The sequence below is a fragment of the Onychostoma macrolepis genome, chromosome 05, assembly GCF_012432095.1.
Source record: "Onychostoma macrolepis isolate SWU-2019 chromosome 05, ASM1243209v1, whole genome shotgun sequence".
Taxonomy (NCBI): domain Eukaryota; kingdom Metazoa; phylum Chordata; class Actinopteri; order Cypriniformes; family Cyprinidae; genus Onychostoma; species Onychostoma macrolepis.
The window spans coordinates 28,792,936-28,818,330 of NC_081159.1; the positions used below are offsets into that span (position 1 = coordinate 28,792,936).

Here is a 25,395-nt window from a genome sequence, read left to right on the forward strand (position 1 = left end):
AAAAACTTGGGTGGGTGGAGGGGTTGGACCAAGTTGTTCTGGTTGTACCTGTCTTTAGTCATTTAATGTGTTTGCTGCACTCACCTCAAACTGTAGGATTATTGGTTTGTGTGAGATAAACTGTCATACAATATGAAGCCTAAACAAAAATCATATACTGTACATGAAGTGACATTGTTCACTAGATTTTGCATAAGACTGTGCACATGCTTCTACTTAGTTTCATATTATTATATTCTATTCTATATTCTATATTCTATTCTATTCATGCACAGTTAGTTCATCCAAAAATAGAAATTCTATCATCATGTATTCATTCATTGTTTTTCCAAAAACTCATGACTTTCTGCTGTGAAAGGCAAAAGGAAGAGAATGCAGATATGTGTCCTTCTGTGTTCCACAGATGAAAGAAAATTGGAATTACTGGAATTACATAAGGGTGAGGAAATGACATTTTCGGGTGAACTGTCCAAGGTCAAGCTGACTAGAGTTTTCTCACACTACAGATGTAGAATCAAAGCTGTGGGGTCAATTTTAGGTGACAGGACAAACTCTAAATCATGAGGTTTGAAAAAGTAATGTTGTATATCTGGGTTCAGGGTTTGTGTCATGCTTTTGCACAAAAGATACATGCAGAAATGTTCAGAACCAGTTTGGGTGCTTTTTGAGTGATTCATGTATCACAGTGAGCATTAGTAATCCAATATTCACAATGCTCAACAGACACTAAAGTAAGGAAATGACTAAAACACTTCTTAGATTTTGGATTTATTATAAAGCACGAAAAACAAAATAGACAACAAATGTACTGTAACTGTAGTTCAATAATAAAGCAGTTATATGTGGTGGTATAATATACATGCATTAAACACATAACACATACAGTAGGCCCAAAGAGAGTTTAGACACTTCAGACACAATTAAAAACACATCTCACTGCATCAACAAAATACCAAAGTAAGCATTTAGTTTAATAGAAAAAAAGAAAAAGAAAAAAACCCCAGAGAGAACACTTTCCAAGCAAAATGTTTCACAATTTTTCTTTAAATGATAAAACAATCTATATGCTGTTCAAAATGAAGACAAAAAATATTTGCACTCTTTTTTGTATGTCCAGTGTTGATAGTTAAGGTTATTTGATGTGACCGAGTATCCAAATTCATTTTGGGGCCACTGTATGTATATGATATATGCAATTTACTGTAAAGGAATGTATGATAATTATTATGATATCTCCAGATTTCTTTAAATATTTATTTATCTAATAAAACAAACCAATGTTTACATTAATTATAGAGTGTGTAGACTGACAGAGCACACAATAATGACTAGATCACACGTTACTGCCTTCTAGGGGGTGGCCCTTGACCCCTGCTTGCCCCTGGTTGGCCAGGTAGAGGTCCAGGTCCCCTGGGGCCTGGCGCTCGAGTCACAGGCCCCCGGGCGTTAGGATTAGCTGACGCGAGTGACACGTCTTTCTGCAGATGCACGCCGCCTCCAGCTGTGCCTGGTTTCACTTTTGGAGATTTTCCACCCTGGTCATGTTTTTTTCCTAAGGAAGGAAGAAACATGGAGTGGAATGAGGGGCAAGAGCTTAATGTAAAGCATCCTCTTCTCAAGATTTACTGATTTACTTTTTGGATAATTTACATACTTTTTAAAATTATTCAAACACATACGACTTGAATTACACTACTGTTAAAAGTTTAGTGTCTGTAAGATTTTTTTATGTTTTTTAAGGCTACAGTAAAACGGTAATATTGTGAAATATTATAACAATTTAAAATAGCTGTTTTCTATTTTACTCCAGTCTTCAATGTCACATGATCCTTCAGAAATCATTCTTATATGCTGATTTGGTGCTCAGTTAACATTTTTTTTTTATTATTAATATCACAACTGAAAATGGTTGTGTTGCCTAATATATTATTTTTTTAGGATTCTTTGATGAATAAGAAGTCCAAAGGAACAATGTTTATTTGAAATACAGTTTTGTGTAACAATGTAAAAGTCCTTGTTTTTGATCAGTTTAATGCAGGGTGTCAAACTCAGTTCCTGGAGGGCCGGAGCCCTGCAGAGTTTAGATGCAACCCTAATTAAACAATTACATTTCAAATTTAGGCTTATTTGAAAGCTACATGGTATGAGTGTTGGAGCAGGGTTGGAACTAAACTCTGCAGGGCTCCGGCCCTCCAGGAACTGAGTTTGACACCCCTGGTTTAATGCATCAGTGCTGAATAAAAGTATTATTTATTTATTTATTTCAAACTTTTGAACAGTAAAAGTGAAAGCTAATCTGATAATATTACCAATTATACTTAACTGGTATTAATTAATACTACCAAATGCAAAGGTAGAATTGGTCAGTAACAACATTCTATGCAATACAAACCTGCACTATTCTCTGGAGGAGCATGGGACGCAAGAGAGCGATTTGGAAGTAGATCCTCCAGGTCTTTCATCACCTGGTTAGTGCTGTCTTTGTTGTTCCGTCTGTTCTTTTCCTCATCTCTTGCCTAGAAATGAATGTTAGAAGCACAAACTGGCTAAAATTGTAACAACTCTCTGCCATCTAACAAATCTTAGTATGGACTGCTGTGCATCTGTACAAAAACAATACTAACCATCTGCATTTTCTTTTTTAGCTCCATGTTGGCGTTCTGATAGGCCTCTGACACCGAATTCAGGTAGTAAATGGCCAGACTGTAAGAAATACAAAACAAAAATGTAGGAGATTTTGCTTGTATTATGTGATTAAGAAAAAAAATCAATGATTCCCTTACACCATGAGAAGAACTGCTGGTATAATGAGTCCAGGGTTCGCTACATAGCCAAAGAGCGTCCCCATAAATGCAGGTAGATCCAGATCAATGGTCTCCATAATGACGTCAAACATTCTTGCTTTCCCACTGTTACAATGAGGATGAGTACATTTGATAATAATAATGAATTTGAGGTATTATAACATGTACACACATGTGTTTCTGTGCATATGTGAGCTGATACCTGAAGGGTCCACAGTCAAAGGACGGAGGCAAAGACATGATGGTGTAAACCACAGGCAGGAGACTCAAGAAGAGGATGAGCAGTAACAGGCCCATGTAGAAGTTATTAGATTTGGAAGCTTTAAAGACCCTCTCGTGTGGGACGTTACAGGCCATTACAGCCCAGCATTGATAGTACATGGAGGTCAGGAGCCGCAGTACATTGATACCCACCAGACCGGGAGCATAGAATGCCCCCATCCTGACAAACACATAAAAACAGCTTGATATCTACAGGTGCAAAAGAGTGTGGTGTATGTATTCTAATGAAGAAGTGGTAATACAAATGTCTTTTGCTAGGAGTTATATCTCAAAGCCTTTTAAAAAGCTTCAAAGCCTTTACAGTAGCCCTGTTCTAGAACCTGGTGTACTGCAAGAGTCTACATTGAACCTTATAAATGACTAAACTTGAAATCTCTACATAGAAAGCAACTCTCTTATTGGTCACTCAAATGTGCCACACAAATAGTGTTTGTCATGTAAAACACAAGTTGATTCCAATAGTCTGATTCTATGCTAATACTTTATCAGTATTAAACAATAGTATTATATTGATCTCTTACAATACACTGCACAAATAAACAGTGGAATAATATTACAGATTAACTATTTTATTGACTCTTTGGTTGCTATTCTGATGATGTACAGTATATAATGTAAATGATGTCGGTCATTTTTGCTAGACTTTGTGCATTCACAACATGTCAGAATTACTGTAATTACAAGATTCTGACTTGTGAAAGCTGCTCACATTCTTGTAGAACTCATGATTACAACTTGTAAACTCCAAATTTTCTGAGATCTACATATAGCTGACGACTGCAACGTCAAATGGAAACATTCAAATTGGCGGTAGCTTTAATGTAGTGGAGCAGTTATCTTGTAAGTTTTTTTCTTAGTAATTCCTATAATTGACTGTTATTAATGTCTTAATAATGCTATCTGAAAATAAATGAACAACATGCAATACAGTTTAAAGTAGCTAAGATAGAGCTGTACAAAGTCTAATGTCCTGTTATAAGGCAAACTTTAAGTTTATTAACAAGGCATTTGCATAACAACTGTTACTTGTAAATTGGTTTTGTCCATTGCTTTCTCAAGTTTCACAGATTAATTTTGGTGTTAATAGTATAACCTTAGAAATACATAAGTCTGAGTCAGTGGATGTGAAAGCTCTGAGTCTGGGTCTAGTAATTACAGCAATACAAGGCATATTTGTAAACTATGACCAAATTACATTTAAAATGGGCTTTTCAAGTCCTGCCTACATTTGATTATATCCAGATATATATATATATATACATACAGATACAAATAATTTTTCCATTGCTACACATACAGATACATTTATTGGCTTCATTGACCACCCTAGTAATTAGGTCTTAGTGCAAACGCACTTTAAATTATTGAAATAGATGCTTAACCATTTCTTTAACTGCATAACTACAAACTATGGAACCCTATGGAAAAAATATTTTTTTACTATCAAGTGTGAGCCTCCTCAGATTAATATTTGCTGTACACAATAGCAATGGGCCAGATTTACTAAACAGGGCAAATTAATGTGAGACCGCAAGACTGCTTACAGGAGTGCAAATAATTGAATCTGTTCCCATCCTGAGTGTTAAGCAAACACGAGATTGGCTGTAATGAGAACGTGATACAATTAATCAGCAAAATATGGCTTGAGTAGACTCGGCCAACTATGCACTAACCTATAAGTTTTTCCTTTTTCATTGATACCATTGCTTACATTTTCTGTTATGTTGTTTGTGCATTTGTTCCTACCAGATCATTCCTTGGTTAAACACCAAACCAAGCACGTTGCCGCTTATGTCAAATTCACCGTAGGAGGGCTGAGAATACAAAAGGCTGTTAGTTATCAAAAGAGTTTAGATTGTTGGTGATGAGCTTATATATTGGACTCACCCAGCCTGCTTCCAGATCCCAACACCAGCAGTAGTTCAAGAAACGCACAATCAGCGCTCTCAGGAAGTCACCAATTAGGATGGTCAGATAAGTCACTTGTATATCTGATACCGTCAGCTTCACAAACTCCTAATGGTGGATTGTGAACGGTTTGAGGTAAATGCTTTAATTTTGAGCAAATGTACAAACAAAAGTTTAGATCTTATCAATTAAACACAATAAATTCTATATATGATTTCTGCTGGAGGAGCTAGATGAACACAAGACACATTACTATTCCCACTGTAGTTTCCCAGCACGGGCCTCTGATGACATCAGCGGGGTCGACAGGAGGTGGAGTGCCTGTGTCATTTGGGTTGTTGGCTGAGTAGTTGGCATAATACTCCTTCATGAACCAAATGCTGGCATTTTTTATCGATTCCTCCTCTTCAAGCTTGAAACCAATTAAAAAAAATAAAAATAAAAAAACTGTTTTGTTTACTTAAACATCACTGATTTTCAGCTAAGAATAGAAAGTAAACACTGCTATCAACAGAGAACTTACTTTCGCATTGACCTCATCAAACAGAGCAAGCAAAAATGTGTAGAGGTTGCCAAGGAAGAGTGCAAATATACGCCCCAGCTGCCACTTGAGAGCTATACGTGGATGGTATTCCTCCAGCTCAGCGATTGTCTCAAAGAGCATTGGACCCACCAGCCCCAGCAGAGACATGATGATCTCAAGCTGAGATGCAATGTTATTGTTATTACATAATTAACAGGTCTCCTATCTATCTATCTATCTATCTATCTATCTTGTTACAAAATGCTGAATGTGGTTTTGTGTTTATATTTACCTCATTCTTCTCATACCATGAGAGGTTGTCCATGTTGGAAAACTCTTGGGAACGTTTGACCACAAAGTAGATGAGATAGCCACTTCCTCCCAGGGTACAGGTGATGAAAAAGTTGGCTAGGACACGTAAGAATCTCCTTAGATGAATGTTCTCATCCTTTTGGTTCTCCTGCTCATCCACAATGGACTCCTGCAGACAGCATTAGAGTTTCCAAACTGAGAAAAACTCATGAATGAGCATTTTGGATCTACAGAACATGTATGAACATTTATATAAACCATATCAATTGATCTGGCTAGAGGATTTATCAAACCAGTGGCATATATGTGGTCTTATAGAGAGTTGACCTCCTCAGGTGTCTGAAAGGACAACCAGACCATGAAACAAAAACTGCAGCGGTCAGCACACACACATCGACGCCCATCCAAGCACTTCCACGTATACACACAATCACATACTTTGAAGCTGGTGGTGATGGAGGCGTATTTATTGTCGGCTGTCTCAGCGTTTCCAATAAGATAATCCCAGCTGGTGAACATCTTCCAGGCAAAGGTGAACTCATTGTCTTCTCCATCCCCTCCCCCTACATCTGCGTTTTTAGCCATCCTAACAGCGAGAGTGGACTTTATTCAACATTTGTAGAGAATCCATTCTCGCCGGCAGGATAACAGAAGCGCAATTTCTAATAGCAGTCAAAATAACAACAGTTGTGTTGGCAATATACTGTAATACTATAATGCTGTGGTGAACTAATTTTGTGGATAGCTGAAGAGAAGTTTTTGTATTTAAAGGTGAAGTGTTTATTGTTTTTCACATTAAAATGTCTCCTGGCCTATTTAAAAATCATTATTTGAGCAACAGCTCAACCTCTGGCATGACCTATGTCATGCGTTTGGAAGTTGGCATGCAAACCTTTGAATTCTTATTAGTGGAGAAATGGACTTGAGGCTAATATGGTTAATGTGTATTAAGGTTTTCAGTGAAAAATTACTTCAGTTTCAGTCAGTTCATGAGGATGTATAACTATATTTCCCTATCAGTCAGTCACGTTCGAAGACGGCCTTCTGCTCGTGCATTTCTGGATGTGGTTGCTTCTTGGATCCGTCTGACGGTCACGAACGCTGTGTCTCATGCTTGGTCTATTAGCACACTGAAGCAGCGCTCGTGGATGAGTCATGTTCTCACTGAGGGAATATGACCATCGCGATGTTGCGATCCAGATACCTCCTCATCAAATGAGGGGGTGTCCCCCTTGCCATGCCCCGTTCTAGTTCATCCAACTCTCAGCAGTGGAGGACTACTTCGGCTTGTGGTCAGGGTGATCTGAGGATAACAGTGAGAGCTTCCCCGTCGAGTGCGTCTCCGTGGGCCTCTCACTCCTCTAGCACTTTGCGCCCTCTGGTGTTCTCGCATGAGGTGGCTGGGTCCCCGGACATCCCCAGCATCTTGTTCGGAGTGCCAGCAGACTACAGAATGTCGATTGCTGCATCGATCCCCAGTCGAGCGCGCTATTGCGATGCAGCTCTGTCCGCAAAGCGCCACCGCTTGGCGGGATAATCCACGCCTTCCGTCCAGGGCCTGTAAGCTCTCGTCCACTTTAACGGACAAGGCTTACAGAACTGCTGGACAGGCCGCTTCCGGCCTGCACGCCATGGCCCTCCTGCAGGTCCACCAAGCCAAGGCGTTAAAGCAGCTGCACGAGGGAGGTGCTGACCCAGGTGTGTTGCAAGAGCTGCGCACAGAGACGGACCTCGGCTTGAGGGCGACGAAAGTCACAGCACGGTTCCCGCGTCAGACGATGTCCACTTTAGTGGTCCAGGATCACCACCTATGGCTGACCCTGGCAGATATGAGAGAGGCCGACAAGCACCGCTTCTTGGACTCCCCTATCTCCCAGGCCAGCCTGTTCGGTGAAGCGGTTGGAGAGCTTTGCCCAACAGTTCTATGCTGCACAGAAGCAGACGGAGGCTGTCTCCACCCCACCGCCGGCTGCAGTCCCTGCGCCTGCTCTTCGCCGAGGGCGCCCTCCTGCTGCCTCCACCTCCGCTCCAGCTCGGCCTCAACAGCAGCCTTCACACTGGCCGCAGTGTGGAGCTGGCGGCAGGAAAGCGGCACAGCCCGTCTCCGCAACTGCCAAGCCCGGAAAGCGACAGGGCAAGCGGCGTTCCTGAGACAGGGGCGACCTAGAGCTTATGGGTTCTGCTCTTCAGGAGATGGTGACCACACTCCTTCCCCTGGAGGAGGGCCGGACGGAGAATCTTTTGTTTCCTTTTTGTTCTGTTCCGCCGCTAGCTCCCCAGCCAGTGGTACCCAAAGCCTAAAAAGCGCTGCCTTACGGGTCGGGTCCCTGTACTCCACCTCGCTGCCCCACTGCGGGTACGTCAGTGGTTCCTCTACATCCGCTTGTTCGGTCTCCGGGGGCCTGGTTAGTGCTCCCCAGACTGTCTCGCTGGCTCACGAGAACCATCAGACTCGGCTATGCGATTCAGTTCGCCCGGCGCCCTCCCAAGTTCAGGGGCATTCCGTTCACCTCTGTGCTGAACAAAGATGCTCCTGTCTTGCGTGCAGAGATCGTGGTCCTGCTGGCGAAGGACGCGATAGAGCCGGTCCCTCCAGCCGAGATGAAGTCTGGGTTTTACAGCCCTTACTTCATCGTACCCAAGAAAGGCGGTGGGCAACAACCAATCTTGGACCTGCATGTTCTGAACCGGGCCCTTCACAAGCTCCCGTTCAGGATGTTGACGCAGAGACACATTTTTCAATGCATCCGTCCTCTCGATTGGTTCACAGCGAATCGCTGTTACACCACTCGGTTTGCGTCATATGAGACCACTTCATGACACTTCATGACCGGGTCCCGAGATGGGCATGGCAACGCGGCACTTACCGTGTCCCAGTCACGCCGTCTTGCCACCAGACCTTCAGCCCGTGGTCGGACCTTGCTTTCTTTGGGCAGGAGTGCCCTTACTGCAAGTGTCCAGGCATGTTGTTGTATCAACAGATTCCTCTGCCATGGGGAGCCATGTGCAATGGGCATGCAGCATCGGGGCTCTGGACAGGGCCCCTGACTGCAGTGGCATATCAACTGCCTCGAGTTGCTAGCAGTATGGCTTGCGCTGCGCCGTTTCAAATCGCTGCTACACGACAAGCATGTACTGGTCTGTACGGACAACACTGCGACCGTTGCGTGCATCAACCACCAAGGTGGTCTACGCTCCCGTCACATGTCGCAACTCGCCTGACATCTCCTCCTTTGGAGTCAGACGCACAGGTAGACCTGTTTGCCTCCCTGGACACGTCCCGCTGCCAGCTGTTTTTCTCCCTGTCTGAGGGGACCCACACAGCTGGCCTCTGGGCCTACGCAAATATGCGTTTCCCCCAGTGAGCCTTCTTGCACAGACTCTGTGCAAGGTCAGGGAGTACAAGGAGCAGGTCCTCTTAGTGGCACCATACTGACCAAATCGGACCCAATCCGACAGTCCCTCCTTGGCAAATTCCTCTGAGAAGGGATCTCCTTCTGGCACCCGCGTCCAGACCTGTGGAATCTGCACGTATGTTCTGCAGAGGTTCTAGGTGGGCTAACTCCAGCGGCAGTGAACACCATCACTTCAGCCAGGGCTCCGTCTACAAGACACGTTTACAGGCTGAAGTGGAACCTGTTCATCGATTGGTGTTCTTCCCGCCGGGAAGACCCCCGTAGATGCCCGATCGCAGTTGTGCTGTCTTTTCTGCAACAAGGGCTGGAGCGAAGGCTGTCTCCCTCCACTCTCAAAGTGTATGTTGTCGCTATTGCCACACATCACGATGCAGTAGACGGTAAGTCTGTCGGGAAGCACGACTTGGTCATCAGGTTCCTCAGGGGGGAGAGGAGGTTAAATCCTCCACACCCTCACCTGGTACCCTCTTGGGATCTCTCCTCGGTCCTGACGGCCTTCAAGGAGGAGCCATTTGAGCCTCTGCAGTAAGTAGAGCTAAAGTTTCTGTCGTTAAAGACAGTACTCCTCACTACTTTGGCCTCAGTCAAGAGGGTAGGGGACCTGCAGGCATTTTTGGTCGACGATTCGTGCCTAGAATTCGGACCGGCCGACTCTCACGTTGTCCTGACACCCTGGCCCAGATATGTGCCCAAAGTTCCCACCATGCCTTTCAGGGATCAGGTGGTGTACTTGCAAGCGTTGCCCTGGGAGGAGGCAGACCCAGCCATTACTCTGCTCTGTCCGGTCCGTGCCTTACGCATTTACGTGGACCGCACGCAGAGCTTCAGGACCTCAGACCAGCTCTTTGTCTGCTTTGGAGGACAGCAGAAGGGAAACGCTGTCTCTAAACAAAGACTTGCCCACTGGATAGTGGAGGCTATAGTCCTAGCTTATCAGGCCTAACGGTTGCCGTGCCTCCTCGGAGTAAGAGCACACTCTACGAGAGGCGTTGCTTCTTCTTGGGCATTGGCACAGGGTGCCTCGATAGCAGACATCTGTAGAGCTGCTGGCTGTGCGACACCTAACACGTTTGCGAGATTCTATAATCTCCGTGTAGAGCCCGTGTCCTCCCGTGTACTTGCCTCAGGTGGCCAGTAACACCAGACCCACTCTGTGCCAATCACGCTTGCTACTTGTGGCAAACATGTAAATCAGATTGCAGATATATATAAACACCACATATGGAATCTACACTCAGGCCGAAGTGAATTGCAATTTATAAAAAATCTACGCATTTAAACAACCACTAAAAGGTAGGCTCGGGTATAAGGGTTAGTAGAAGTTTTTGGGTGACGAATTATTATTATTATTATTATTATTATTATTACACTAGTGCCAAAATTAACCACTTCACCTTTAGGTTGGAGTTTTTTTTTCTTTTCTGCATAGCTGTCTAATATGACTACACAGTCTACACATCTTAGATTCAAAGAAAATACACTCTATTCTACCTGTACAACCTTCTGTTATTCAGAACTAACAACAATTATACTCTTTCAAAGACACGTTTTTGTATAGGCATAGATATTCACAGTCACGTACTTCTCAAAAACATTTCATGTCATTGCTACAACATCTAGCAATGAATGAAAGAGTGACTCACGTTCTGATCACAACCATGAGGCTATACCCAAAGGTCCCAATGCCCACCAGGAGGTAAGACAGAGGGAGACGAAACTTCAGGAAGCCAATGGTTCTCTGGTTATTATAGTATCCATAGAAAAGTACTGAGTACTTGCAGTAACCCTGTCAAAGAGAAGGCATCAGAGAGTGTTATTGATAACCATACCAAGGAAAATATGTACAGAGGGGTCAAACATCTGAGACTGTTTTAAAAAAATATGGGGTTTTAAATTTAATTTAAACCTGAAAATAAACAGAAAATGTAAAATAAATGATACTAAATTAAATGAAATATGTCAGATTCTGCACTATTGTGTACATACATATATAACAGAAAATATGCATATTTTAAAACGAGTTCTTTCAAATTTCAAAAATCTCAGTTTCAAAGTCTTTATTTATAGTAAGTAAAAATGGACAAATAGTTTCACATTTTCGGTAACCCTTTATTTTACATTAACCATTTCTCACTATTAACTAATTGCTTACTAGCATGCATATTTCTAGCATTTTGTTTGGTTATTAGTACTTATAATGCAAATATTAATGCCTTACTCTGCATGAGCATATTTTAGATCCCTTAATCCTTCACCATACCATTTAATTATTTATTTATGTTTTTTTTTTTCTTTTCTGGGTGCTGCTGTCAAAAAGGTAACATAAAAATACTGTACTAAAATATTCTACAATTCATGTTCTTTTTTTAAATTCAACTGTCACTCCAGTTGTTATAAAATCCTGAAATTTGTATTTTAAAATGCAAATGTTTTCACTAGTGGTCTCAGACCTCTGTATAATGCATGTATCATAATCTTACACTGAAATCTGTGAGAACAGAATAGTCCATAGCAGTGTCTTGCTCTTCTCTCGGCACAGTTTTCCGAGGAATGGACCCATATGGAAGCCCCATGAGTACCTTGTGGAAAGTAATTTGTTAAATGAATAGTTCACCCAAAAAACTTTACACTGGTGCTTCCGGCCATTACCATGCCATACAATACCAGTCCATAAACCATAATAACACTTTCTCCACTTTCTTTCTTGTTGTCCTCTCATAAAATATTTATTTAGAACTGTTTTGGACTGTTTTCAGGTGTAAAATGTGCTTGATCTGTGCATATTTCTCACCTGATTCAGACAAGATAAAGCCCTGGAAAAAGCAATATTATGGACAGAGGACTTTTAATTTTATTACAAACACAGCTTTTTGCCCATAACTAGACATTAGTCAATGGACTGTCATGCTGACTACATTCTGGAGATTTTTATCAACTGTTTGAAATCTCATTCTGACGGCACCCATTCACTGCAGAGGATCCACCAGTGAGCAAAAGACGTAATGCTAATGCTGTTCCAATGAAGAAACAAACTCATCTACATATCGAGTGGTGAGAACCAAAAAGGCGTAAGTGACATTTTACCAACTTTACAGGAGAGCCAAAACAAAAATTTTACCATAGTTTGATCTGACTTTGTGTATTGTTTTCAATTGTTTATAATAAAAATTTGTACACTCATGGATGACAGTACTTTTGCCAGTAGAAAGAGCTCATTAAGAGCTTTCATTTGATATAGATATCTCCATTTCACCAAAAATGTCACTTACGCCCTTCTGGTTCTCACCCTTCGATATGGCCTAAAGTACATTTTAAAGGGGTCATAACATGACAAACCAAGTTGCAGGTGTAATCGTTTGCATATGACCGCCTCCAGCCATCTACACTCGATACAGTATACAGATGTGCATTTGCTTTCTGACACAGTCCACGTGCTTGAGTCTGACGTCAAAAGGAAAAATGGAGTGAAAAAACTTTCACTTTGACGCGTTTGGTTTAAAAAGCTTGTTCGCGTCTTTGTACAGATATCAGAAGGATCCCAGCATAAGGAAGTGGATAGATTATTTTTTTTAATCGCATCCCGTATCATATCTGAGGATTTTATTTTGTAAACAAGGCATGGAAACATTTGTTGAAAGATGAAGCGGTACTAGATATGACTGCAGCTGCATCACAAACCATAATAATAATAATAATAATTTGTTACATTTATATAGCGCTTTTCTGGGTCCTCAAAGCGCTTCACATAGAAAGGGGGAATCTCCTCAACCACCACCAGTGTACAGCATCCACCTGGATGATGCGACGGCAGCCATATTGCAACAGAACGCCCACCACACACCAGCTTACTGGTGGAGAGGAGACAGAGTGATGAAGCCAATCAGTGTATGGGGATGATTAGGAGGCCATAGGAGATTTTTAATGACCACAGAGAGTCAGGACCTCGGTTTAACGTCTCATCCGAAAGACGGTGCTTGTTGACAGTATAGTGTCCCCGTCACTATACTGGGGCGCTAGGACCTACACAGACCACAGGGTAAGCACCCCCTGCTGGCCTCACTAACGCCTCTTCCAGCAGCAGCCTAGTTTTCTCAGGAAGTCTCCCATCCAGGTCCTGACCAGGCTCAACCCTGCTTAGCTTCAGTGGGCAACCAGTCTTGGGCTGCAGGGTGATATGGCCACTGACATAAGTAAATGATTTCATAATGCTTTGTCTGGAAACGGCTGTTTTATTTTGATTATGTTGTCAGAACTCTCACATGCAATAGAGAGGGGGTGTTGATACTGTTTCCTATGCAATGACATTAACAAATCATAACAGTGGCTGATTACTGAGAAGCCTTGAAGGACACGTCCCTTAAAACAGGTCATTTTTAGACGGTGAGTCAGAATGAGAGTTGAAAATAATAATTTTTCCACATACTTATTTGTGTTTTTGTGCAAAAAAAAAAAAAAAAAACCTTTATTAACATTATAAGTGAATCTGAAAGAATGTATTTAAATCATTTAAAAAAAAAATCTATGTCATGAACCCTTTAAATACATTTTAACTATTTCTATAAGGGTGGAGACAAAGTAGAAAGATACTTTACTGCTCCCTTTACTGTACAGCAAAAGGGCATAATTTTATCATTAGTGTTTGTAGGTACAGCACAACATAACTGATTATACACTGACCTCTGGTATCACAACCAGGCCAAAGGTCAAGCTGAAGAGGACCAAGTTCATGCCGTACATCCAACGGAGGAAAATAAAGTATGAAGCAACTGAGGAGCCAAAGTGACCTGCAAATGGATGAAACATCGCCAGTGCTCAGGATAAGGACATTTTTTTTGGTCACTTGCAGGAAACATTCAAGTAAATATAGTTTAATTCCTAACTCAGTACAGGTGAAAGAAATAATTTTCTATCATCAATAAGACATATGATACGCACCATTCCTCTTGGGATTCATAGTACTTACTCTCAACTTCCTTTATTTTCCGCTCCCATGGGATGCAAGCCGTCCTAAAATTTTCAAAATCTCTTTGAAACTTTATCCATTTCTGTATGTTGAGACACAAAGAATATAGGGAAGATTAGGCAGGTACAATTAACTAGATTTTAACATTTTAGATTTTGCCATCATGAAACTTTGGTGTTGTGGGTGGTTAATATGGGGTTGCTAATGCATCTAAACAGTGTTTTAACCCATTGATATGTTGTTGCTATAGTGTGATCTGGGTGATTGTTAAGGCATTGCTAGGTGGTTGCATACTGGTTTTAGTCAAAAGTGTCCACTTCAAAGTCTCTATGACATTCTGATCTCTATATTTAGCTCGGATCTTTCTTAAAAAATTTTTTTTTAGTATTATTATTTTATTTTCAGCAATAGTTGTAGTGATGCTTACTTCAACAAAATCCACGAATATAAGGTAAATTGAAGATTTTCATGTTCCTACCTTCATCATCATGACTTTGTAGGCATACAGTTTCCTGCCTTTCCCTTTGCCCAAAGCACCTTCAAATTTATCCACAAACTGCTGAGCCTCTCTTTAGACACAATTAAGGAGAACATGGTATTGTGAGGAAGAGATTAAATAAATAGTTGTAGTCCTTGAAGCGGATTGATGTATACAATATTGCAGTTAAAATACACAATATAGAGACAAATATGATGTAAAACAGATGTTTACCAGATATTGTGCCACTGCACAACAGTCATAAAGGCCTATTAAAGTATTAAACCCACTAAATTCCATAACGTATAAAACTGCTACTCCACCCCAAAGGTTTGTCATCATTTACTTACTTTGATATTGTTTCAATACTGTATGACTTACTTTCCTCTGGGCAACAAGTTTGTTTGGTTTCTAACATTCTTCAAAATATCTTCTTTCAAAGAAGAAAGACACAGGTTTGAAACCACATGAGGGTGAGTAAATGAAGACAAAATGTTAATTTTTCTATGTGTGGAGTATCCCCGGTGATTACATCTTCTAGTGGAAGAATGAATTTAATGAAATCACTTAATAAAATAATGTCTCCATTAAATTTGTTCTTCGTACTTTTATTTAGTAGTAATTGTTTTAGAAAAACATGCTGTATTGTGAATTTAGTCCTGGCTACAGGGGGTCTCTTCAGTCTTACTGATTTATTATAACATTTTTTGCATAAGGTTCCTCAGTACTTGAGGACTTTCAGTCGTCTTCTCATTCGCCAGGGCTTGGTCCTGATGCTTGCTATCAGTTTCTTCTTCTCTTCCACCTCCTCCATCAGTTTGGCCATTTCTCCTTCAGACATGGACTCATCCTCTTCATCTGATTTGGAATCATCACCACTAAGACAGAACGTGAAGTGATAGAGTGCTTCATTCTTACAGTCCATTATTGCAATAAAAATGGTTAGATTTAGACTTAAAACGACAACACAAAAATCGAAAGACAGAAAGATTTTATAATAACAAGAATTATAATGGTAAGATATATTGGTAACCCTTTATTTGAACGTGTCCTTGTTACACGTAAAATGCCTTTTCTATAGTAATAACATTAGATTATGCTTAATAACAAGCAAGTAACAACCCTAACCTAAACTTACAGTAATCAATGCTGTGTAACAGGAACACATTAAAATAAAGTATTATTGATTTTTAGATATGTTTAGTGAAAAACAAGAGTATTTTTTCTTTGTTTCCAGTGTACCCATGGCTTATTGTGTCACCCTCATTGCGTAAATGTTCCTACACCCATAATACTAAAACTATATTTGAGCCTACATTGTTGAAAGTATGTTTTTTAGCAAATGTCTGTGGTTTTACAATGGAGATTAACGGCACTGAACTCTAACAAGTACAAGTGTGCGTCTAGAGCATATGGGTAGACATAGTATTAAAAATGCAATGGGTTTGAATAGTTAAAATGATACTGTCACATTATATGGAAAGGCTGGAATAGTTGAGCATATATTTTCTTACATAAAAAAAAAAGAATTTGGAAACATGGTATGTAAATAAGGTCTGAAAAACTATAAATATTTCAATAAAACTTTAGGGATGGACTGTAAAAGAGGAACGTTTAAGTAGTCCTATCTATAATAGGAGTTTCAGGAAAGTTTTGTCTTACGTTCAGTGATCTCTTGGTGTAGGTGTCGTGAGGAATAAATGTTAATTATCAGTAAATTATTTAATTCTATCTCGTGAGCATTTGTGTCAGCATACCTACTGTTCTTTTTCTTCTTTTCATCGTTGTCGCTGTCATTGTCCTTGTCTTTTCCTTTCCCCTTACCATCCTTCTGTTTTTTGTTTCCACCTCTCTTGTTTTTTCTGCCGGACTTCTCATTTTCCCCATCTCGCCCACTCTCGCGCACTTTTCCTCTTCTCCTGTTCCCGGCACATCTCCTCTGTGGAATATCATCATCGCTGTGTTCCTCATCTGCCTGGGCTGCTTTTTTTTTATTGGCTGTTCGACGACCTCTTGGAGGTTCATCATCCTCATCTTCATCCTCACTGGCAGCTGCTTTGCCCCGTTTACCAGCGGCTGTTTTTTTAGCACCCTTGCCTTTTGCTTTATTGTTCTCTGAGTAAAAGATGGCACAACTGTATATTTATAAAGGCATATCATGCATTAAAACGAGACATTTTGCAGATAAACACAGAGATCTGTAGAAATTCTGGAAAAAAGTGTTTGCCTCTTCAAAATGTGCTGTCACTATGTAAGGTGATCTAGCTGTTGTGGGGTTTTTTCCTAGACTTTGAATGATAGAAATCTTGATGTTTGCACCACCAATTAAATAAAATAAAGAGGAAAATAAAGAAATCGTTTTCTTACCTTCAGCACTCTCTACATCTCCATCAATTTCTATTCCCACTATATAAAAAATGTATGAATAACTCTCTAAGTAAACAGATGACATAATTTTAAACAACATTTGAAATGAATGTATTACTCACCATCTTCCAGTTTTCTTGTTGTATCACTTTTCTTCGGCATTTTGCTGCCCTTCTGATCTCTATTAGTCTCTGAATTTCTTCCCTTGCACCTGTGGTCTAACAAATTACTGCACAGGTGTGCAACTACTCTCCAGTAACTGACTCCCTATTGCCATAGCAACAACTCATAGCATGACCTCACGTGTGTAATAGCTATTTATATTAGTATTATTATATTAGTATATTAGTATGAGCTGTAAAAATTGTCTGGATGATAAGAGTTCGGCTTAAGTCTTTTAGAGAAAAACAGTTCTATTTAAGACAGAAATGAGTACAAATGCCAAAAAAAAAAAAAAAAAAAAAAAAAAAAAGAAAAGCTCAATATTAAAATGATATGAGAACTTACATGAAGTAAAACAAGTCTAGCCCCTCAGATGAGCAATTCAAATCCCATCAATGTTTCAATATTACAATCACAAAGCATTCTGGATGGTACGCCGCATCCATTTAAACTGTTAGATGCACTCTCACTCATTGGGACACATGACACCTAATGCTGCTGTCACAAGAAGAGGCACCTTAAAGATTTAATGAAGGTTTAGGTTTTCCTTCAAAACAATTAAACACATTTCACAGTATATTAAGCTTTGCACTTTCATTTTAACATGCACTTTCTTTACAACTGTTATGGTTAGAAAGTCACTGCAACACAAATGAATCCAAATAAACATTTGCAGTATTAGACAACTGTCAGCAATCATTACACCATACAAGGATTCTGACTATTGCCATTTTAAACTAGCCTAAATTTTGATAGCAGAAGGTGTCTTAACCAGTGTGTATGGTATGCGTGGTCCCCATTCCTGTTGAAGGCAGAAACACATTCTAATATGCAGACACTCAAGAACAGTGAAACTCTAAGCAGACAAACAGATATATGTGATCTCCTGTCTCGTCTGCACCATGACACCTGGTAGATGACACAGCATCTCAGTTTTCACAGGCAAGCTATTACATGCTCATTAGTGCGAAAAGGCAAAAACAATGTGTGCACACATGCATAACATTCCTGCACATCTATGTACAGGATCTAGCTATAATAAAAAGAACAATAAAATCATTTGAGTAATAATTTTTTTATAACATCACAACCATGTTGATGAAGGCATGTTCATGTTAAACTAAACAGAACTAGCGTGAACTGCCAAAAGAGTATCACCATTGCATCAATCATTATTAGTTTTAAAGTAAGAGACTTACTAGCACGTATAAACTCACTAAAGCATCTAACCTTGAACGGCAATTACATTTCACACTGCAGTTGGCTGCTTTTGTCCAGGTGTGCACAGACAGTTCACACAGGACATGTTCTTACTTCACTTCTGTACAGGCACATCACACATAGACATCACCTGCCCTTTTTCTTCCTCAAAAGAAAGTGCCCTTTTTTCTGGGGAGTTTTTCTTTTTATACATGAATATGCATGTGTGCTTGTGTATGCGTGTGTGTGTTCCTGTTTGCGCACAGCTTTCCCTGTTAAACAAATAAAAAAATCTAAATATCAGGTCGGGTCAGGAAATGTTGAGACTCTGTCGATGCCTTTCTCCCCTCCGCGTCTCTGCGCAGCACAGCAGTGTAGCAAATGTGCGTTTACATGGAGTATTGTAATCGGTTTAAAAGTCCAATCCGAATGAAAATGCTCCATATAAACACCTCAATCGGAATAAAAATGTCCAAACCGAATGAAATTGTAATCGGTTTGAGAGGGGTGAGATAAACCTTTCTATAAAGTAAACTTTATACAGAAAACTTTGTAATATCAGAGTACAATTCATTTCAGAGCTGCATTACAGAGGTTCGTAGCCTACCGTTATTTTATCCCTTAATGCTTTAAGAAATTAGGGCGATATGATGATATGTATTGATCAACTGGCGGGGATCAAGCTATATTGGTTCTGTGTCTGTGTGTGGTACGATAAAAGACGGTATGATCGTGTTCTGGCCATAGCGCTCGAATGAACGCAAGTACGAAGGTGAAATGACGTCAAAATGATTCGCATGCGCAGGGTAAGATTTGTGAAAGTGTCCATAAGATAGCAAGCATAAATTAATTTTGCATGCGCAAGAAAAGATTTGTATAAGTGTAAATCGCGTTTCAAACGTAAGAAAAAAAGATTTGCAGCCTTTTACTGTTTTTTGTAAGTGTAATTCATGTATTGTGAAACTGCAACTTCATGCTAAGGCAAAATAAATATGATCTGTATTCTTCTGACCTCCATTTTTCCGCGCTTACACTTTTGGCACTGTTGTTTCGCCCAAATACAGCCAAAAGTATTGCAAGCCTGTGCACAGCGTTTTGCAAGTGAAAACAACAGCATCAAGAACTGCAAAACAGATTGACTGCGTAAAACCAATATGTGTGTGTAGAAAAAAAATCGTTGCAACTGTCTAAATGACTTGTGTGCATAGAGCAAAATGTTCGCCAAATAACCCGCTGTGTACGTCTGCGTCTTTGCGCTTGCAGTTTTGGCACGATTCTCTCACTGATTTCAGGTTTGCAAGCGAGTGTGGAAGGCGGGACCTTCTTCTTGCAGCCAATCAAATGAGGCTTTCGCTGACTCTCGATTTACTCTTATCTGATTGGTTCAATAAACACTCCAGACTGAGAACACATCTTTATCTTAATTTGACTCAGCGTCATTCTTATTGCGGGGATGGTATTTTTAATGCACACATATATTTATTAAAAAATAAATAAATACAATAAAATAAAATAATAAAACAAAAAGCATGATCCTTAGAAGCTGTGTACCATTAGGCTGACTACCATGTGCTTATATACTGATCTTCAAGCTAGAGTGAACATTATTGGATTGGTTCGACATTGCATTGAAATTTAAGATTTTAGATAATCTGCCTATACCACTGAAATGATGTTAAACTTTACAATCAAAATGTTTAATAGCGCTTTGTCTCCAGATTTGACTGTAATGCAAAAACTGACACTTCAAACCAAATCAACATTTAAAAAACTACAACTACTTTGACAAAATATAGTCTTTAATAATGTCTAAATATATGCATCTAAATGAAAACCAAATGCAAAGTAACTATGTCTGAATCAAATATTCCCAGAAACCATGAAATACACAGTAATGTTGATATTTTTATATGGTTATACATCCATCTAGTGGTTTCACATGGCATTACAGATGGTAAATGCATAATTTAGGGGTAAATATTTAGTACAGTAAAATCTCCTTTAAATACGTTAAAGGAAAAACAAAAAATCTGCCATCAACCCTGATCAGCAGACATGGTGAAATTATGCATAGTAGTGCAGATACTTTCAGTAGCATCAAGATTACAAACTAATATCATATGGTCTGCTGAAGAGGAGGAGGATGATTAGGATAAATAGAGTGAATACACAGAAATGTCATTTCCTAATATTAGCTCGAAATTCAGAATGAATGGTAGTCAGCCTAATGGTAGCCTACACAGCTTATAAAAGATCATGCTTTTTTTGTTTTATTATTTTATTTTATTGTATTATTAATTGATTTTTTTATATGTATCTGCATTAAAAATACCATCCCCACAATAAGAATGACGCTGAGTCAAATTAAGATAAAGATGTGTTCTCACTTCTGGAGTGTTTATTGAACCAATCAGATAAGAGTAAATCGCGAGTCAGCGAAAGCCTCATTTGATTGGCTGCAAGAAGAAGGTCCCGCCTTCCACATGGGTTTGCAAATCTGAAATCAGTGAGAGAATCGTGCCAAAACTGCAAGCGCAAAGACGCAGACGTACATAGCGGATTATTTGGGGAACATTTTGCTCTATGCACACAAGAAGTCATTTAGACAGTTGCAACGATTTTTTTTTCTACACACACATATTGGTTTTACGCAGTCAATCCGTTTTGCAGTTCTTGATACGGTTGTTTTCACTTGCAAAACACTGGGCGCAGGCTTGCAATACTTTTGGCTGTATTTGGGCGAAACAACAGTGCCAAAAGTGTAAGCGCGGAAAAATGGAAGTCAGAAGAATACAGATCATATTTATTTAGCCTTAGCATGAAGTTGCAGTTTCACAATACATGAATTACACTTACAAAAAACAGTAAAAGGCTGCAAATCTTTTTTTCTTAAGCTTGAAATGCAATTTGCACTTTTACAACTCTTTTCTTGCGAATGCAAATTTAATTTACGCTTGCTATCTTATGTACACTTTCACAAATCTTACCCTGCGCATGCAAATCTTTTTGACGTATTTTACCTTCATATATTAGGTGTGTTCGACTTCATGCGGCGCCGCACAGACCTATCGGCGAGAGCAGCCGCTTGCAGTCAGGGGCGGAATTGAAAGCGGAGACGTGAAGTCGGACTCTTTCTGCTCCCGGTAGTGATGCTCTCGCGGTGTTTGGATACTCTTATCACAGATTAAGTGAATAACATGCAATATTTGTCAAATGCACGGACGTTTCAGAAATGTTTTCATGAGCAACAGAAACACTTTTTATATACTGCTTAATACAGGGCCATCTGTTCAAGAATAAAGTTCAACATAAACGTACTATTTAAATACCAATAAGCCTTTATCAGTGTTTTTTATTATTAAATGTGACTCATTATAACATTGTGACTATAACATTACATACTATAACATTGTTAACAAAAGTAAAAAAAGCTTTTACTGTTCTAAAAACAGATTTGTGGGCAGTATTTATTTATTTTTTTTATTATGCAAAAATTATACAAAGGTTTGTACAAGCATATACAACTCACAACAAGTACAAAAACAAATAAACATTCATGAGAATATGTAAAGTGAAACAATTCATGCCAGGGGTAAAATTACAACAATTTAAAGTAACAAAAAGCTTCATAGGTCTTTCTTGCTTTTTGTTCTTAATTTTATCTAATGTAGTAGTACCATTTGTTTAATCTCTTTTTATAAAATGTTCAAAGTTTGGCTTAGCTTCCATTTTTTCACATGATTGTGATATTTTCCTAGTAAAATAATATTTGTGAGCTGTATTGGAATTGAAGATGTTAGAAACACAGGTCATTGTTGTCATGTGGTGAATTTGGCCAATCGTGAAACAGCTGTGTCGTCATCAGCACTCCCGCAGTCGCTCTGGAGAAACTGCGGCGGCTGAGTGAGCCATAGACATCATATTAGATAGACGCCCTATCGACCGCTACTGCCTATTGGCGCTGACGAGCGGTGGGGCCGCCATCTTAAACCGGTCACCCGCTCCATTCACTGTAAGCGGCCAATAGGGTATCTAGTCTCTATATGATATCTATGGAGTGAGCTAGCTGCTCTCGAAACGCTCTCGCGGTACTTTGATGCCACACGTGACAGTGACGTGGCGTCGGCGCAGGTTCAAGTCGGACAAATTTTCTAACCGGCATGCACTTCTTCAAGTCAGCCGCCGATCGGTTTTCATGGCGCCGCATGAAGTCGAACACACCTATTCAAAAGCATTCGTCTGATCTCTTATGGCTTTATGGCTCTCGCGGTACTGTGATGTCATACACTGATCATTCTGCGCAGAGCCGCTTCAAGTTGAACACACCTAACTACAATCCTGATGCTACCCTCTGCTTACTTCAGTAAACACTCAGTGGATTTTCCTGCTACAGACATGCATGCCTTAGTTTGACTCTTTGAAACTTTGTTTTACCTTTTCAATTACCTTAAAAATGAAAAATAATAATAATGAAAGAAACTGCAGTGAAAAAAAATCTCAGCACTTATTCTGTAATAAATGATACTAATAAGAGATAATAAATGCCCTTCTTTTTATTTATTTTAAATACGGCACCCTTACAGAACTGTGCTGTGGTTGTACCACACTGAAAAAAATGACAATGGGGGATTGTTGAATTTGCAAAAATGCATTTAGTATTTCCAACATGATTAATTTATGTTTCTCGTCTAAACATATTTTAGTCTTGTGTCATTCAATTAATGTTGAAGGATGTTCAACTTTTTAGAATTAATCATGTTGAAATGTAATAATTTAGTTATGTTTTCTCTGGAAACTCCGCCCCCTTGGAACGCGCAAGGAAAACTTTTTTTACTTTACTTTTTTTTTTTTTTTTTTAGCTTAATAAATACTGTACTGTAACTTTTTGCATTTTTAATTCATGTTAGTTGATCCGTTATTCTAATACTGTTCACTAAAACATTCTTAAGTGTTACTAAAAAGGTTTTATCAGTTTAATTTTAAAATGAAGAAGGAAATATGCTGAATTCTAGGGAGCCTTATCTACCTCTGAGAAATTGTTATTGCTTAAAAACTAATGCATTGTTTTTAATATTTTACAGATATCTGATACTCATCTATTCACGTGCAATTTGAATGGCAAAGGCTCTATAGTAGTGGTGAGTATTTCTTTCAATATACTGCAATTATATTTGATTATTATGTTTTTTACTTAAAATATTCCTCTCCCTCTCTAGTGAATGTAGCAGTGTAAAGGGTGCTGAGTAGCAGTTTCCAGAAGAATGGCACTACTAAACCATTATTAAGTCAAGCATCCTCATTTTGTTTTTTTTAATTCATTGAATTTAAGCTTTTTTTAACTTCACACACACGTTTTGTAGCCCATACTCTGAAAAATAAATTTTTGTTAAAAATAACAGTGATTTGTCTTGCCTTACTGCTTTTAAAACTGAAAAAAAAAAAAAAAAAACATCAAGGGAAGCTTTGGACAACTCCTTACTCATTACTCTTCATCTTTTTCACTACACCTGTTTGATGGTGAATTTTTGCATTTTACTGTATCTGATCTGGTCTTTTGACAGGAAATGTCATAGTTCATAGTCATCCATTTATCCTATACTCTGAAAAATTAATTGTACTGTTAAAATTATACCGTGATTTGATTTCTTACTGCTTTTAAAACTGAAAACAAAATCGCCAAGGGAAGCTTTGGACTACTTAATGCTCGTCATTACTGTTCGCCTTTTCCACTACACCTGTTTGATGGGGTCTCATTTTGTACTCAAAATGTACTCAATGACAGTGGATATGTTGTTATTGTTCATGAAATTTATGCTATTTTTAACTTCACACAGAGAAGGCTGTATTTCTATATCCAGTACTCTAAAATAAATGTTTTTCTTGTCTTACTACTTTTTAAACTACAGTAGTAATGTTAATGTTGTAGCTAAGGCAAGTACAGTAGATGTTCAAAATGCATTTGAGGAAAGCCAGCCTATAGTATTATAAAAATTTAGAACCAGGTGAGTTTTATTGAAACCACTGCATATATGAATGAAAAACATAAAAATCATGTTTGTATAACAAATTATGTAGCTTTAACATGTATGGATTGTGTTCATTTAACAAACCTAAATTATGTAGCTTGAACATATATAAATCATGTTCATTTAGCATATATAAATCATGTTGAGTAAACATAACTTTAATATGTGCAACTGATGTACATATTTTGTTTATGTTAATCCAACAAGTTTTGTTTTTTAAGTGCATAGTAAAGTAATTGTATTATGGAATAGTAATATGATGGTTCTTTGGCATATATCATTGCACTGAAATTCATGCATCATGGCAGTCCAAAAACCATGGTAATCTTTGCAAGTATAATTTCATGCATGTTATTTGCACACGAAACCATTGCAACACCATAGTTTTGCCATGTTATCATAGCAGACCAATTGTTATGTATTTTCCATTAGGCCTATGTATTCCATTATGTATTTTGTATTCTTGTACCTTCAAGGACCATGAAAATACCATAATTATTAATTATAGAACTGCTTCAGTAGAAATTGTACTTATTTTTTTACCATGTGTTTTTTTTATTTTTTTAAACCGTGTAAATACCATACATAATCATCTACTAATAAAGTAAATTCCAAAAACCCCTGGAACTACCATCTGATAAAATCTCACTGAACCATGATACAGCCACATTCAAACGCCTCTCGAAAAGAGGATGCGCGTTCACAGTCGCAACTCATTCGAAGTCCTGATCCATAGACTTAAAGAATAACTTATAGTTGGGTTTTTTGAGGACTTGTTTAAAATCTAACAGTGTTATTTCCTCCAAAGAGATGGGGATCTTCACCAGATACCAGATCTTTTGGTGTCTGCGGTAAAGTTTTCTACTAACTGCAGCATAAACCGTATTCCTGTTGTCCTACAGGTAATCATACATTCATGGTGTTCCCAAACTTCCAGGGAACGCTCATACTGTG

At 39.0% G+C, this 25,395-nt stretch overlaps 1 protein-coding gene across 1 annotated transcript; it reads right to left on the minus strand.

The window, feature by feature from the left end:
- Positions 1–851: 851 nt before the first annotated feature.
- Positions 852–17,339, minus strand: tmc2a (transmembrane channel-like 2a). Its single transcript, XM_058776728.1, has 20 exons — positions 17,176–17,339; positions 17,054–17,092; positions 16,444–16,801; positions 15,415–15,564; positions 14,687–14,777; positions 14,209–14,290; positions 13,923–14,029; positions 11,726–11,824; positions 10,889–11,031; positions 6,268–6,415; positions 5,810–5,998; positions 5,518–5,697; positions 5,248–5,406; positions 4,974–5,102; positions 4,833–4,900; positions 3,007–3,246; positions 2,784–2,909; positions 2,625–2,703; positions 2,393–2,516; positions 852–1,552 (listed from the first exon to the last, which is right to left on the minus strand). Exons 1-20 carry the CDS (start codon positions 17,213–17,215, stop codon positions 1,341–1,343), a joined length of 2,763 nt encoding a protein of 920 aa, XP_058632711.1. The 5' UTR covers positions 17,216–17,339; the 3' UTR covers positions 852–1,340.
- Positions 17,340–25,395: the final 8,056 nt, after the last annotated feature.

Excerpts from the sequence above, each read along its gene's own strand:
- tmc2a (XM_058776728.1), bottom strand. The coding sequence starts at position 17,215 with ATGCCGAAGAAAAGTGATACAACAAGAAAACTGGAAGATG. Across the intron at positions 3,247-4,832 it reads TTTAACCAAGGAATGATCTG|GATGGGGGCATTCTATGCTC; the intron begins GTAGGAACAAAT and ends TGTGTTTGTCAG. Across the intron at positions 2,704-2,783 it reads CCAGCAGTTCTTCTCATGGT|TCTGGCCATTTACTACCTGA; the intron begins GTAAGGGAATCA and ends TATTTCTTACAG.